Below are 17,297 nucleotides of genomic sequence, written 5' to 3' on the forward strand. Positions count from 1 at the left end.
CTGCCCACCCCATCCATCCAGCATTTTGGAAGGCCCATGTGGCCTGTGGGGATGGGGCAGTGGCAGGGGCAGGGGCTGATGGAGAATCCCCTGGCCAGTGTCAGGACCCAAGGGCAGTCCCCACTGTAAGAACAGCTTCCAGTTTATGAAACTTTGTAAACTGCCCGGGAGTCTGACAAGGCACGTGGAGGTAAATCATGCAGGGGTGTGGGCAGTCCTGCCAGATTCTCCCCTCACTGAATGCATGGTCACTGTGGGCATGGAAGAAACCCATCACATGGCCAAATTCCCTGCAGATCACCGTGGTGAGCGAGCCGGGTCAAAAGGCTGCCATTCAAGATGAATTTCAGCCATGATTTCCATTTCAGAAGGAACATGAGTCATCTAATCTATCCACGGAATACTTCTTTGCAAATATTGCAACCAAGCTGGAGCCTGGCTGACCTCAACTGGGCCCCTGGGTGCACAGGCTCCAGCTGGGCTGAGCTGGGGCACCTCCCTGGGGGCAGCTCTGCTCTCCCATCTCCCGCCCTCCTCTGAGACCAGAGGCCTCCTCCTCCTCCGGGCAGTGACGGAGGCCCAAGTGCGCCTCCACCTACAGAGCATTCCCGTTTGGACCACAATATCAAAGCTTGTTCTTCTGTGCTTCTCCTGCCAGGATGAAGAGGGCTTCTGACAAAAAAAGAAGCAACAGTGAAAACCTCACAGAGAATGGGGTGGTCGCACTTCTCCCAGAAACGACGAAAGTGGAATACGGCTGGTTGCGGTGGCTCACACCTGTAATCCCAGCACTTTGGGAGGCCGAGGCGGGCAGATCACTTGAGGTCAGGAGTTCAAGACCAGCCTGGCCAACATGGCAAAACCCTGTCTCTACTAAAAATACAAAAATTAGCTGGGCGTGGTGGCGGACGCCTGTAATCCCAGCTACTCAGGAGGCTGAGATATGAGAATCTCTTGAATCACTTGAACCCAGGGGGTGGAGGTTGCAGTGAGCCAAGATCATGCCACTGCACTCCAGCCTGGGCGACAGAGCAAGACTCTCTCTCAAAAAAAGTGGAATGCACTGTGTAACAGCTTCGGACTCACACCGATATTCTCAGCAGCCCCAGCTTCTCTTCACAGCTTACCATGTTTTAAAATGTGAAGCATCTTGCCAAGGAAATGCTGTGGCATTTCCAGGCCCAAGTGAGCCTGGCCTGACCTTCAGATGAGAAAAGCAACAATCGTGCTGTGATATGGGACCACTGAAAGGCAAATGAATAATCTGATGTCCAACTGGGAAAAGACATTTATCGGTCAATCAGAGACATCTGAATGTGTGGGATGAGTTTTAAGTAAACATTAAGAAAACTGTTGATTTCGTTAAGTTTGACAAAGGCATCAGGTCATATAAGCAAATATAGGCATACCTCCAAGATATTGCAGGTTCCATTCTAGACCATCACAATAAAGTGGGTCACAAAAATTTTTTTGATTTCCCAGTGCATACAAAAGTTATATGTACACTAGGCTGGTTGCAGTGGGTCGCACCCATAACCCCAGCACTTTGGGAGGCTAAGGCGGGCAGATCACTTGAGCCCAGGAGTTCAAGGCCAGCCTGGGCAACATGGTGAAAGCTCGTCCCTATCAAAAATACAAAAAAAATTAATAATAATAACCAGGCATGGTGATGTGTATCTGTGGTCCCAGATACTCAGGAGGCTGAGGATTTCTTGAGCCTGGGAGGCAGAAGTTGCAGTGAACCAAGATTGTGCTAATGCACTCTAGCCTGGGTGACAGAGTGATACCCTGTCTCAAAAACAAACAAACAAATACAAAAATTAGCCAGGCATGGTGACGGATGCCTGTAGTCCCAGCTACTCAGGAGGCTGAGGTGGGAGGATTGCTGGAGTCTGGGAGGTCAAGGCTACAGTGAGCTGTGACCGCACCACTGTACTCCAGAAAAAAAAAAGAAAAGTTATGTGTACACTATAGTCTATTAAGTGTGCAATAGCATTATATCTAAAAAGCCAAGGTACATGTCTTAATTTTAAAGTGCTTGATTGCTAAAAAATGCTAACAAGCTCATCTGAGCTTTTAGCAAGTCATACTCATTTTGCTGGTAGAGGGTCTTGTCTCAGGGTTAAGGGCTGCTGACTGATTAGAGTGGTGGTTGCTAAAGGTTGGGATAGCTGTGTGATCATTTCTTTTCTTTTTTCTCTTTTTTTGAGACAAGATCTCACTCTGTCACTCAGACGAGTGCAGTAGTGCAATCAGCTCATTCACTGTAACCTCGAACTCCTAGGCTCAAGCGATCCTCTCGCCTCAGCCTGCCAAAGTGCTGGGATCACAGGTGTAAGCCATGCCACCTGGCCAATTTATCATCTTCACAGATAAAATGGAAATAGCCTGCTATCATCATAATAAATACAATTAAAACAATGAAGTTTGCCACATAAATTGACTCTTTCACGAAAAATTTCTCTGTAGCATGCAATGCTGTTTGATTGTATTTTATCCACAGAAGAACTTATTTCAAAATCGGAGTCAATCCTCTCAAACCTTACCACTGCTTTATCAACTAAGTTTATGTAATATTCCAAATCCCTTGTTATTTCAACAGTGTTCTCAGCATCTTCACTAGGAGTAGATTCCATCTCAAGAAGCCACTTTCTTTGCTCATCCATAAGAAACAACTGTTCAAGTTTTTTCATGAGATTGCAGCAATTCAGTCCCATCTTCAGACTCCACTTCTTATTCTAGTTCTTGCTATTTCCACCACATCTGCAGTTCCATCCTCCACTGGTCTTAAACCCCTCAAAGTCATCCATGAGAGTTGGAATCAACTTCCTCCAAACTCCTGTTAATGTTGATATTTTGAAATGTTCTTAATGCCACCTACAATGGTGAATCCTTTCCAGAAGATTTTCAGTTTACTTTGCCCAGATCCATCAGAGGAATCATTTTCCACGGCAGATACAGCCTTACAAAATGTCTTTTTTTTTGAGATGGAGTCTTGCTCTGTCACTGAGGCTGGAGTGCAGTGGCACGATCTCGGCTCACTGCAACCTCCGCCTCCCAGGTTCAGGCAAGTCTCCTGCCTCAGCCTCCTAAGTAGGTGGAATTACAGGCGCCCACCACCACATCCAGATAATTTTTGCATTTTTAATAGAGACAGGGTTTCACCATGTTGGCCAGGATGGCCTCGACCTCCTGACCTCAAGTGATCCACCTGCCTTGGCCTCCTAAAGTTTAGATTACAGGCGTGAGCCACCGCGTGTGGCCACAAAATGTATTTCTTAAATAATAAGAGTTAAAAGTTGAAATTATTCCTTCACCCACGGGCTGCAGAATGGATGTTGTGTTCGCAGGCAGTGAAAACAGCACTCATCTCTGTGCAAATCTCCATCAGATGTCTCCGGTGACCAGGTGCATTGTCAATGAGCAGTAATGTTTGAAAGGAATCTTTTTTTTCTGAGCAACAGGTGTCAACAGTAGGCTTAAAAAGATTTAGCAGGGGGCCGGGCGCAGTGGCTCATGCCTGTAATCCCAGCACTTTGGGAGGCCGAGGCGGCGGATCACCTGAGGTCTGGAGTTTGAGACCAGCCTGACCAACATGGAGAAACACCGTCTGCATTAAAAATACAAAATTAGCCAGGCGTGGTGGCACATGCCTATAATCCCAGCTACTAGGGAGGCTGAGGCAGGAGAATCGCTTGAACCTGGGAGGCGGAGGTTGCGGTGAGCCGAGATCGTGCCATTGCACTCCAGCCTGCGCAACAAGAGTGAAACTCCGTCTCAAAAAAAAAAAAAAAAAAAAAAGATTTAGCAGGGCCAGTTGTGGTGGCTCATGCCTATACTTCTAGCACTTTGGGAGGCTGAGGCAGGCAGATCACTTGGTTCTAGGCTCTAGATTTAGTCTCTACTGTCTAACCAGGTTGTCACTGCCACACGTAGCTATAGAAATTTTTAAAATTAGTTAAAAGCACATGAAATTTACAGTGCAATTCCTCAGCTTCTCCAGCCCCATTCCAAGTGCTCAGTAGCCATGTGAGGCTGGCAGCTGCTGAATCCAGCGGTGCAGATCTAGAACGTTTCTACCATCGCCCTCCTCTCACTGCTTCTGCTCCAGCGTTGGCGTCCCACTGAGGCACTGGCACAAAGACTCCCTCATTTGCAAGAGGAGCCCCTCTCGTAATAAGTCCTAAATGCTTTTAACACATAAGGTAATGCATGATGAATATGACTGTTATGGGTGATTTCCTACCATTCTAGATGGAAGTTCTGTGCAAGAGAGGATGACTATGCAGAATTGCAAAAGAAGGAAAAAAGTTTAAATAATGCGTCCATTGTTATCTCCTCAGGGCCACCCTTCTTGGGTTCCCAGGACTACTTCTCTCTTAGCAAGCACTCACTCAAGGGCAAGCCAAGGTCAGTTGTCATATAATCCTAGCCCACACCCAGCTCACTCAGGAGAGGAAACCCAGCCAGCTCTCCTGGCTCCCCAGCCAGGGCTGTTCCTAGCATAGTCCTCCCTTCTCACAGCCATCAGCAGGTCTCAGAAGGCTATGGTGAGGATTATAATACAGCCCCACTGAGCAGAAATGGAGCAGCTGAGACACCCAAGTCCAAAGAAGGGCAGCTCACCAGAGTGGTCCCAACCTGCTGCTGGCTTCAAGCAAAGGAACCCTCTGGCATTAGCTGGGAGCAACTGTGAACACAGCTGGCTTCATGGACATGCAACCTGTGCAACTGCATAGAGCCCCGAGTTCAGAAGAGTCCCACACTTGGTTCATGTTCTGCTTGAACTCCTGGCCTCAAATAATCCACCCTCCTCAGCCTAGAAGAAAAAAGGAAAAAATCTTTGTGATCTTGGGCTACTCAAAATTTCTTAGGAAACAAAAAGCATAAACCATAAAAGAAAAAAATGATAAACTGGATTTCATCAAAATTAAAAACATCTCTTCAATGGCCAGGTGCAGTGGTTCACACCTGTAACCCCAGCACTTTGGGAGGCTGAGGCGGACAGATCACTTGAGGTCAGCAGTTCAAGACCAGCCTGGCCAATGTGGTGAAACCCCATCTCTGATAAAAATACAAAAATTAGCCAGGTGTGGTGGTGGACACCTATAGTCCCAGCTACTAGGGAGGCTGAGGCAGGAGAATTGCTTGAGCTCAAGAGGTGAAGCTTGCAGTGAGCCGAGATCGCATTACTGCACTCCAGGCTGGACAACGGAGAGAGACTCCGTCTCGGAAAAAAAAAAAAAAGAACAAGAAAAAGACAGGCCTTTTGGGTCAGATTGAGAGGCTTAATCTTCGTCCTAAAAGTAAGAGGAACTCACTGACAGGGTCCTAAACGGACGGGGAATGCTGACATGATCAGATTTGAATTTTAAGCAGATGACAGAGTCCTCAATAGGGAGAACTATGGGAGGTAAAGGGGGCAACAGTCATGGCACACAGGGCTGCCTAAGGGGTAAAGATAACTTGGGGGAGGTGGCCAACAAGGTGCCCATCCCAGCTGCTGTTGTTATTCCCTCTGAGCTCCCGCCACCTTCACCATGGGTCTAACTCAGTGCCTCAAACATAGTAGTAACTCAGTAAACAGTTGCTAATAGGTTCAAGGTTCAGAGTTTTGGGTTTTTTTTTCAGACAGAATCTTGCACTGTCACCCAGGCTGGTGTGCAGTGGTGCAATCTCGGCTCACTGCAACCTCCACCTCTTGGGTTCAAGCGATTCTCCTGCCTTAGCCTCCTGAGTAGCTGTGATTACAGGCACCCGCCACCATGCCCAGATAATTTTTGTATTTTTAGTAGAGATGGGGTTTCGCCATGTTGGCCAGGCTGGTCTTGAACTCCTGACCTCAGGCGATCTGCCCGCCTCAGCCTCCCAAAGTGCTGGGATTACAGGCGTGAGCCACCGGGCCTGGCCCAAGCTTTGTTTTTTTAAATCTTGCCTCCCACTATGCAGAAAGCCTCAGTTTCAGATAACAGCATGGGGGGACTTTGGGAGGAAGAAAATTTGAATAACAACAATATTGATGTTGGCAAGGATGTGGAGAAAAGGAAACTCTTTTTTTTTTTTTTTGCGACAGAGTCTCGCTCTGTTGCCCAGGCTGGAGTGCAGTGGCACAACCTCGGCTCACTGCAATCTCTGCCTCCTGGGTTCAAGTGATTCTCCTGCCTCAGCCTCCTGAGTAGCTGGGATTACAGGCACGTGCCACCATGCTGGCTAATTTTTGTATTTTTAGTAGAGATGGGGTTTCACCATGTTGGCCAGGCTGGTCTCTAACTCCTGACCTCAAGTGATCCACCTGCCTCAGATTCCCAAAGTGCAGGGATTACAGGTGTGAGCCACTGTGCCCGGCCAAAAAGGGAACTCTTATACACTATTGGGGGATTGTAAATTAGTACAACTTCTATGAAAGACAATACAAGGATTTCTCAAAGAACTAAAAATAAAACTAACATGTGCTTCAGCAATCTCACTATTGAGTGTCTACCCAAAGCAATCATTACATCAAAAAGGTACCTGCACTGGTACATTTACCACAGCACTATTCACAAGAGCAAAAATAAGGAATCAACCTAAGTGTCCATCAACAGATGATTGGATAAAGAAAATGTGGTACATATACACCATGGAATACTATTGGGTCATAAAAAAGAATGAAATCATGTCTTTTGCAGCTACATGGATGGAACTGGAGGACATACATGGATGGAACTGGAGGACATTAAGTAAAAGAAGTCAGACACAGAAAGACAAATACTGCACATTCTCAATTCTAAGAGAGAGCTAAGTAGTATGTACACATGGACGTAGAGTGTGGAATGGGGGTGGACGATCAGAGATTACTGAATGGATATAATGTGTGTTATTTAGGTGACGGATACCCTAAAAGTCCTGACTTCACCACTACACAATCTATGCATGTAACAAAATTACACTCGCACCCTATAAATTTATACACATGAAATAAATAAATATTGTAAAAGACAATACTGGAGAAACTCAGACCAGACCCTGAGGACCATGCTACACTGCCGCCACCTGGTGGCAATATACCTACAGTGTAGGGCAGTGCCTCCCAAAATCCCCAAATTCCCGGCTTCTGGAGAGCACCAAAAATAAACAAAACATGTACTCACACTACTGAACTGTACACTTACAAACGGTTAAGATCATACATGTTATGTGTTTTTACCACAATTAAAACACAGATGACTAGGCGCGGTGGCTCACCCCTGTAATCCCAACACTTTAGGAGGCTGAGGTGGGCGAATCACCTGAGATCAGGGGTTCGAAACCAGCCTGGCCAACATGGTGAAACCCCGTTTCTACTAAAAATACAAAATTAGCCAGGCGTGGTGGTGCATGCCTGTAATCCCAGCTACTTGGGAGGCTGAGGCAGGAAAATTGCTTGAACCTCAGAGGCGGAGGTTGCAGTGAGCCAAGATCGCGCCACTGTACTCCAGCCTGGGCAACAAGAGCGAAACTCTGTCACAAACAAACAAACAAAAAACAAACCACATAAATAAAAGTGTAAAATAAATGAAATAAAAGTATAAAATAGGCTGGGCATGGTGGCTCACGCCTGTAATCCCAGCACTTTGAGGGGCTGAGGCAGGTGGATCCCTTGAGCCCAGGAGCTCAAGACCAGCCTGGGCAACATGGTGAAACCCCGTCTCTACAACAACAATGACAACAACAACAACGAAACACTGTAAAACCCCATCTCTACAAAACAAACAAACCAAAACCAAAAATTAACCGGGTCATGGTGGTGTGTACCTGAAGTCCCAGCTACTCGGGAGGCTATGGTGGGAGGATCACGTAAGCCCAGGGAGGTCGAAGCTGCAGTGAGTCATGATCAAGCCACTGCACTCCAGCTTGGGCAACAGAACAAGACCCTGCCTGAAACAAAACAAAACAAAACCTAAACCTCCTCTTTGGCATCCTTGGTGTGTGTGTGTGTGTAACTATAAGCATAATATATATTATTATTTATATATGTTATATATTATATAAAATCTTATATATGTCACATACTATACATACTTCTGCTATCTGACTCAATTCTCTCAAAGCCACCCTTTATCCTTTTGCAGTTTCCAAACATATAAATTATCAGAGTTAAAATCATGTTCCATCTGATTTCCACTCTGTGCTCATTCCAGGTGGGCTACAATACATGTGACCATCCACCCTGTGTGTGCCAACAACAGCGTACAATTAGACCCTGCCATTAACCTCTTCTATCATTTCACACTAATGTGAGATCCATGAGGTCCCCATTTGCAATCAGAGTCCAGGAAACCAGCTACAGGAGCTGGTTGTAAATTTCACTCCATTTTTGCCTGAGTGTTCCCCACAACAGTTTCTGTAAACCCACCCAGATGCAATATAAAGGAACTGGTCCACAGTTACTTTCTGTTATTTACCAGCTTTGTGACCTCCAGCGAATCGCCTCTCTTTTATTGTTGACAATAAAAGACCGTGAATCACCTGTCTTTTATTGTTGAGTTGTAAGAATTCTTTATATGTTCTGGATACTAGACACTTCTCAAATATATGATTTGCAAATATTTCCTCCCATTCTGTGGATTGTCTTCTCACTTTCTTGATAGTAATCTTTGATGCACAAAACTTTTTAATACATTATCTTTTAAAAGACAGTAAGTGTTTATTATGATTAAAGTAACATATTTTCTTTCTTTCCTTTCCTTTTCTTTCTTTCTTTTTTTTTTTTTTTTTGAGACAGAGTCTTGCTGTGTTGCCCAGGCCAGAGTGCAATGGGCAATCTCGGCTCACTGCAACCTCCACCTCCCAGGTTCAAGCGATTCTCCTGCCTCAGCCTCTCAAGTAGCTGGGATTACAGGCACCTGCCACCACGCCCGGCTAATTTTTTGTATTTTTAGTAGAGACGAGGTTTCACCATGTTGGCCAGGCTGGTCTTAAACTGCTGACCTCATGATCCACCCGCCTCAGCCTCCCAAAGTACAGATTATGCATTTTTAACGCAACCCAAACACCCATCACACCACAGGAGGCCATGCTGAAGCCAGTACCATCAGAAACAGGAAGAAGGCAAGGATGCCTACTGTGATTCAACAATGATTCCAAGGTTTGGTTCAATGCACCAAGACAGGAAAATAAAATGATCAGTATCAATATTTGAGAAGAAGGGAAAAATGTATTTTTGTTAGAAAATGTTATTATAATCTAGGAAATCTGAGACTCTCCTAAAACATTAATATTATTAAGAGAATTTGGTCAAAGTGACTGGTTGAAAGAATTATGTCCAAGGCTGGGAGTCGTGGCTCACACCTGTAATCTCAGCACTTTGGGAGGCTGAGGCAGGTGGATTGTTTGCGGCTAGCAGTTCCAGATCAGTCTGGGCAACATGGTGAAACCTCGAATCTACAAAAAATTCAAAAATTAGCTGGGCATAGTGGCGTACACCTGTAGTTCCAGCTACCTGGGAGGCTGAGGTGGAAGGCTTGAGCCCAGGAGGTGGAAGGCTTGAGCCCAGGAGGTTGAGGTTGCAGTGACCTGTAATCATGCCACTGCACTCCAGCCTGGTCAACAGAGTGAGATCTTGTCTTAAAAAAAAAAAAAAAAAAAGTCCAATCCAAAAGCCAGTAACTTTCCTTTGAACTGCCAGTGACAAAATAGAAAACAATATGGGAGAAACATTACATTCATAAAAGCAACAGAAGATATTGTATCAATAAATTGAGCAAAAACAGGGTCTATATGGGAAAAACTATAAAACTGGATTGACAGACAAAGACAAAAAGCCTTAAAAAATGAAGAGATATACCAGGATCCTGTTTGGAATGCTTAAAGTATTCGTTTCTCCTAAATATATAAAAATATTTAAGTCCTTCCTATCAGAATGGAGGGGGATAGGATATACTGTATAAAATGACTTTAAAAGTTTAAAATGGTTTCCTAAAAACTAGGCCAGGCACAGTGACTCACACCTGTAATCCCAGCACTTTGGGAGGCCAAGGCAAGAGGATTGCTTGAGCCCAGGAGTTCCAGACAAGCCTGGGCAACATAGCAAGACCTCGTCTCTATTAAAAAACAAAAATATTAGCCAGGTGTGGCTGGGCGTGGTGGTGTAATCCCAGCATTTTTGGAGGCCGAGACTCGTGGATCACCTGAGGTCAGGAGCTTGAGACCAGCCTGGCCAACATGGTGAAACCCCATCCCTACTAAAAATACAAAATTAGCTGGGTGTGGTGGTGGGCGCTTGCAGTCCCAGCTGCTGGGGAGGCTGAGGCATGAGAATCGCTTGCTTGAATCTGTGAGGCGGAGGTTGCAGTGAGCCGAGATCGCTCCACTGCACTCCAGCCTGGGCAACAGAGTGAGACATTGACTCAAAAACAAAAACAAAAACAAACAGCCAGGTGTGGTGGTGCGTGCCTGTAGTCCCCGCTACTTAGGAGACTGAGGTAGGGGGATGGCTTGAAGCCAGGAGATTGAGGCTGCAGGGAGCTTGATCACACCACTGCATTCCAGCCTGGGCAACAAACCAAGATCCTGTCTCAAAAAAAAAATAGTAAAACGCTTCAACAGTTTTGGGAAGTTACTATAAAGCTACTTGGGGCAAACTCTACTAAGTGCTTACCTAGTATTAACTCCTTTCTTAGTAACAAAATTTGTATATTGATGGGGTAGCAATGGGCTTCCTCAATAATATTACAATATAACTTATAAACCTATAAGGAGGCTTTCTCAGCCTCCTTTAAAGATATGGCTATGTGGCTGAAGTACAAGCAAAAGTGGTTGGGAAGGACTTCTAGAAAGACTCCTCTTCAAAAATGGATAGACAACGGTTTGCAAAAGTCATTTTTTTTGTTTCTTTTTTTCCTTTTCATTTCTCTTTTCACTCTCTTTTCTTGTTTATGTTTTTAAAATTTTATTTGCCCATTCTTCTTCCTACTTTCTGCTACCTGGAATGAAATGTGAATCTGATGGCTGGAATTCCAGAAGCCATCTTGGACTATGAGGTGACCTTAAGGATGGAGATTAATTCGAGGACAGTGGAGCGGAAAGATGGAGGCCTGATGAACGTGAAGCCACCATTTTAGCCCTGGGCTACCTATCTCTGAAATTATTTTATCTGACAAGAGAAATAAACTTCTGTTTTGTCTCAGCTACTATTGTTTTAGGACTTGGCTGTCACAGATCTAAAACCCACCTGATTTACTCCTGCAATCAAAATATTATATTGACACAGAAAAGACAACAAATAAATCAGTGGAATAAAATAGAAAATCCAGAAACAGTTTCAAGTGTTTATGGGGACGGATACATGAAAGATCACAATTCAAGTCAGTTGGAGAAGAATGTTTTATTTACTAAGTATAACTGCCGACATGCTGGCTGTTTGTCAGGAATAAAACAAAGCTAAATCCTTCCTCACATCACAGATAAGATTAGTTCTAGGTGGATTAGCAAACTAAAGGCAAAACGTAAGTAAAATTAATAAAACAAAAATTGGAAGAATATTTGCATAAGCTTAGGTCGAGAAGACCTTATTAAACAAAGCAGGAAACCTAAAACCCATACAGGAAAAGAATTGCACGGTGTTGTGTGGTAGAAAAAAAAAAAAACCCACAAAGTTAAAAGACAGGTTGGGAAAAATATGTATGTAACACATTTGATATCCATTGGTTATTGCTGATGGTGGGAAACTGCAAACATTTTCCGTAAAGAGCCAGATACTAAATATTTGAGGCTTAAGGGTGTGAACCCTAAAAGAGGTTCATGATGGATGTGGAGTGGCTAACTAGGCCTAAATTCAAAATACAGCCAAGCAGCCATTGGCTGACTAGAGGTCACAGGTACTTCGGTTTTTGTTTGCTTTTTTTTTTTTTTTTAGGCGGAGTCTCGCTCTGCCGCCCAGGCTGTAGTGCAGTGGCACGATCTCGGCTCACTGCAACCTCTGCCTCCCGGGTTCACGCCGTTCTCCTGCCTCAGCCTCCCGAGTAGCTGGGACTACAGGCGCCCGCCACTACGCCGGGCTAATTTCTTTCTTTTTTTTTTTTTTTAGTAGAGACGGGGTTTCACCGTGTTAGCCAGGATGGTCTCGATCTCCTGACTTCGTGATCCTCCCGCCTCGGCCTCCCAAAGCGCTGGGATTACAGGCATGAGCCACCGCACCCGGCCTTTGTTTGCTTTTTGAGACACGATCTTGCTCTGTCGCCCAGGCTGGAGTGCAGTGAGGTGATCACGACTCACTTCAGCCTCGACCTCCCGAACTCAAGCGCTCCTCCAGCCTCAGCCCCCGGAGTGGCTGAGATCACAAGAACCCGCCACCACCTCTGGCTAATTTTTTGTAGAGAAGGGGTTTCGCCATGTTGCCCAGGCCGATCTTTAACTCCTGGGCTCAAGTTAAGGGCGGAAACCACCCCTCATACTGTATTACGCCCAATTTCTGCCTCCAAAGAAAGATAAAGTAAAACTAAAAGGCAGAAATGAAATCTACAAGCAGACAGCCCGGCGCCACACCCTAGGCTTGGTAAAGATGGACCCCTGACCTAATCGGTTATGTTATCTATAGATTACAGACATTGTATAGAAAAGCACTGTGAAAATCCCTGTCCTGTTTTGTTCTGATCTAATTACTGGTGCATGCAGCCCCCAGTCACGTACCCCCTGCTTGCTCAATTGATCACGACCCTCTCACGCACACCCCCTTAGAGTTGCGAGCCCTTAAAAGGGACATGAATTGCTCATTCGGGGAGCTCAGCTCGTGAGACAGGAGTCTTGCTGATGCCCCCGGCCGAATAAACCCCTTCCTTCTTTAACTCGGTGTCTCAGGAGTTTTGTCTGCGGCTCGTCCTGCTACAAAGTGATTCGCCGGCCTCGGCCTCCCAAATGCTGGGATTACAGGCGTGAGCAACCACACCTGGCCTGGGATGGTCATTTTTAAGGCTCTTGATACATATTGCTAAATTGTTTTCTAGAAACGCTCTACCATCCCACCAGCATTGTATGAGGCCTATGGGTGAGATTTTTGGCTCAAAGAATTAGGATGTATTTCAAGGGGAGAACCCTCTTCTCATCTTACCCCTAAACTCTATCCTTGAGTGACCTACCTTCACTCCCCAGCCTCCAGTCACCCACTGGGAATCTCTACCTGGAAATCCCAGAGGCACTCAAACTTAACGTGTCCAAAACTAAATTATCTGTCACCTTCCCACCTCATATCCCTCCCCAAATGCCCCAGATTCAGAAAACATACCCATCACTGTGGCTGGCACCACAGTGATAATCACGATAACAACCATGGCAACCAGATTCCCTACTGAAGCCATTCTTTTAGGATGAACCAAGGGCACGACAGGCAGAGATGACAAGGGGAATGGAGAAGGGGGTACAGTAAATTTTAGACAGTCGAAGGCACGCGAACGACAGCGCCTGCGCACCATGGAACAGGGCAAAACGGTGACAAACATGCGCCACTGAGCTTCACCGAGCAGCCGATGCCCAGAAAACAGGTATCCGCACACAAACTCAGTTTCCGTGTAGGCAACTCCCGGGCTTTCCGGGTCACAACCGGCTTTCTCGACCCGTGAGAGAGAACTGCGCAGCTGCTGACTAGCGGGCCGCCAGGCGCGTGCGTAGAGACGCCCACACGCCCACTGATGCGCACGCGCTCTGGGCCGCGCGTGCGCGCGTCGGGTCCCGGAATGAGCCGGGCAAAGCAAGGGGAAGGATGGGGGTGGGGGTGGGGGCGGGAGGCGGCTCCAGGTTTCGCGCATGCGTGCACTGAACAAACCATTTGGCGGGTTTTCCCGGCCACTCTGTTCTGCCACCCTCACTGAGAAGCTCAGCGGTAGCTTTTAGAAAGCAGGACGTTCTCTCCACGAGAGCGTCCTCTCGAGACTTCTGCTCCCTCCATTCAGGGCGTTTGGGGGCCACCCCTTCATTTTTTTAAAAAAAGTATTTCTCTGTGACCGACGGCCGGGGCCTTCTGACGGTCGGAGGTCCTGCTTGGGCCAGTCACCTCCTGTCACGGTTCGCGGAGGGTGGAAGGATAAGAGGGCGAGGAGCTCATCGCTCGCCACGCCCGTGGGTTTCTTGGGCGCAGGTCGGAGCTGGGTGGGCCGGCTCCCCGACCCCTGGCTTGGGCGACCATGTCCGCATCAGCCCAGCAGCTGGCGGAGGAGCTGCAGATCTTCGGCCTAGACTGCGAGGAGGCTCTAATTGAGAAATGTGAGTCCCGTACCCCTCCTGCCCTGCAGCCGTGCTCCACGCTCTCGCCCGAGTTCCTCGGCGCCTAGAACCGAAAGGGGAGCGCTTCCAATTTCCTCTTCCCCTGGAGCGAAGTTCTCGGTGTCTGTGAGATGAAGAGTCAAACTGAGTTTTGAGATTTAGGATGTGAGGACTTTGAAATGCCCACCGGGTACCGCTTGGATGTCAAATCAAAAACAGGAATATGCAGCACGATTTTAAACCAACTCGAAGTTCCCGAAAGGCGGAATTGGGATATGCTAGATCGAGACTAGGCACTGGTGGCACCTGAGTTTGGGAAATTGTTGAAGCCCCGGTAACAAAGCAAGAGATGTGGGGGTTTTGAAATGTAGCTTTTTATTCTTGGCTCCTCCCTTTCCAGCCTACACCTTAAACCTCTGCTGATCTATAAGTTCTTTTATCAGAGCTGTTGGTGGTCTGTGCAAATATGAATCTCTTGAGGTGGGTTCCTAAAATTGAATTTGAGCTGTGGAAGGAGATTTAGGGAGCTTTTTGGCTCCCTCTGTTTACAGATGGAGAAACAGACTAGGAAAGCTAATTGCCTGAGCTGTCTGTGAAGCCAGGTGTCCTGCCTTGGAGTCCCGTGCTACATCATACGGGTCCATCGTGTTGTAGAGCAGTGTAAGGAGTCATTTGAAGCAAAGCCTGGGAGATGTGGAAGTTCTAGAATCGGTATGAAGGTGCATCTGCCTTAACCACTCAACACTTTGAACTTCTTATATATAAAAAGATAACGAAACATGTTAATTTATGGTGAGAAATTCCTTTCAGAAACCAGAGTACTTCAAGTATTCATGCCCAGTGCCTTCTCTCTCTTTCTCTTTTTTTTTTTTTTTTTTTTTTGACAGAGTCTTGCTTTATCACCCAGGCTGGAGTGCAGTGGTGTGATCTCTGCTCACTGCAGCCTCCACCTCTCAGGTTCAAGCGATTCTTCTGCCTCAGCCTCCCGGGTAGCTGGGATTACAGGCGCCCGCCACCAGGCCCGACTAATTTTTTTTGTACTTTTAGTAGAGAAGGGGTTTCACCACGTTGGCCAGACTGCTCTCGAACTTCTGACCTCAAGTGATCCACCCACCTTGGCCTCCCAAAGTGCTGGGATTACAGGCATAAGCCAGTGTGCTCGGTCCTTCTCTTTTTAAAAGAAGACTAGCCGGGCGTGGTGGCTCACGCCTGTAATCCCAGCATTTTGGGAGGCCAAGGCAGGTGGATAACCTGAGGTCAAGAGTTTGAGACCAGCCTGACCAACATGGAGAAACCCTGTCTCTACTAAAAATACAAAATTAGTCGGGCGTGGTGGTGCATGCCTGTAATCCCAGCTACTCAGGAGGCTGAGGCGGGAGAATTGCTTGAACCTGAGAGGCGGAGGTTGTGGTGAGCCGAGATCACACCATTGCACTCTAGCCTGGGCAACAGAAGCGAGACTCCGTCTCAAAAAAAAAAAAAAAAAAAAAAAAAGACTTAAATGGAAAACCTGATCATAGAAATGTATGTAGTAAGCATGAAATCAGCATGAGAGAAATTAGTTATGTGAACCAGATTTGTAAAGGCTTCAGGCCAAGATGCCAGTTGCTTTCATCTCATGGCAATGGCTTTGGAATTGTGGACTTTGGATCACCAGTAACTTCAGTGGCACCTTAATGTTTCCTGACAGTCAACAGTATTTCCCTGTTTTTTTTTTTTTGAGATGGAGTTTCTCTCTTGTTGCCCAGGCTAGAGTGCAATGCAATCTTGGCTCACCGCAACCTCCGCCTCCTGGGTTCAAGTGATTCTCCTGCCTCAGCCTCCCGAGTAGCTGGGATTACAGGCTCCTGCCACCACGTCCGGCTAATTTTTTGTATTTTTAGTAGAGACGGGGTTTCGCCATGTTGGGCAGGCTGGTCTCGAACTCCTGACCTCCAGTGATCCTCCCACCTCAGCCTCCCAAAGTGCTGGGATTATAGGTGTGAGCCACCACACCCAGTCTACTTTTTGTATTTTTAGTAGAGACAGGGTTTCACCATGTTGGCCAGGCTGGTCTTCAACTCCTGACCTCAGGTGATCCGCCCACCCTGGCCTCCCAAAGTGCTGAGATTACACTGCGCCGGGCCCCTGGTCTCTTCACTCTGAGTCTTCCAGAAGACTGTTTTCCACCTTCTCCTCCTGTAACATCCTTCTGTCCCACCCTCACTCAGCTGACAAACTTCTATTTTTTGCTGAAAAAAATAGAAGCATTAGAAAACTTCGATCAGCTACCACCATTACGTCTCACTGACCCATATCTGTGGCATATACCTAGCCTTCTTTCCTATTTTTTTTTTTTTTTTTTTTTTTTGAGACAGAGTCTCGCTCTGTCGCCCAGGCTGGAGTGCAGTGGCGCGATCTCGGCTCACTGCAAGCTCTGCCTCCCGGGTTCACGCCATTCTCCTGCCTCAGCCTCTCCAAGTAGCTGGGACTACAGGCGCCCGCCACCACGCCTGGCTAATTTTTTTGTATTTTTAGTAGAGACGGGGTTTCACCATGGTCTCGATCTCCTGACCTCGTGATCCGCCCGCCTTGGCCTCCCAAAGTGCTAGGATTACAAGCGTGAGCCACCGCGCCCGGCCGCCTTCTTTCCTATTATAATGAATAAGATCTCCATATTCCTAGCAAAATCCAAGCCCTCCACTTGAGTCCTAAACCCCATTCCTTCTGAGGCAATTAAGGACATAACTGGTAATTCTCCTGTCTTACATATTTTCTATTTTCCTTGCCACAAGATTTTTTTCCTACTAGTATAGAAATGTGCTTCCAATCTTGCCTTTAAAATACTCTGTTGACCCTACTTCCCACTCCAGTTCTCTCCTTCCCAGTTACAGCAGACCTCAAAAGGGTCGGCTGGGCGCGGTGGCTCACGCCTGTAATCCCAGCACTTTGGGAGGCCGAGGAGGGCGGATCACAAGGTCAAGAGATGGAGACCATCCTGGCCGACATGGTGAAACCCCATCTCTACTAAAAATACAAAAATTAGCTGGGTGTGGTGGCGCACGCCTGTAGTCCCAGCTGCTTGGGAGACTGAGACAGGAGAA

The 17,297-nt window shown here is 46.7% G+C and overlaps 1 protein-coding gene across 2 annotated transcripts in view; it reads left to right on the top strand.

Annotated features, from left to right (window-relative positions):
• The first annotated feature begins 13,765 nt into the window (after positions 1-13,765).
• Positions 13,766-17,297, top strand: part of POLA2 (DNA polymerase alpha 2, accessory subunit) — a 36,224-nt gene continuing 32,692 nt past the window's right edge. For both annotated transcript variants that reach the window (XM_032153401.2, XM_058438920.1), the window contains exon 1: positions 13,766-14,214. In XM_032153401.2, coding sequence (XP_032009292.1) covers positions 14,136-14,214 — 79 coding nt within the window. In that variant the 5' untranslated portion in view covers positions 13,766-14,135. The remainder of the gene's footprint in view (positions 14,215-17,297) is intronic.

This window comes from Hylobates moloch, unplaced genomic scaffold, assembly GCF_009828535.3.
Source record: "Hylobates moloch isolate HMO894 unplaced genomic scaffold, HMol_V3 SCAFFOLD_5, whole genome shotgun sequence".
NCBI lineage: Eukaryota > Metazoa > Chordata > Mammalia > Primates > Hylobatidae > Hylobates > Hylobates moloch.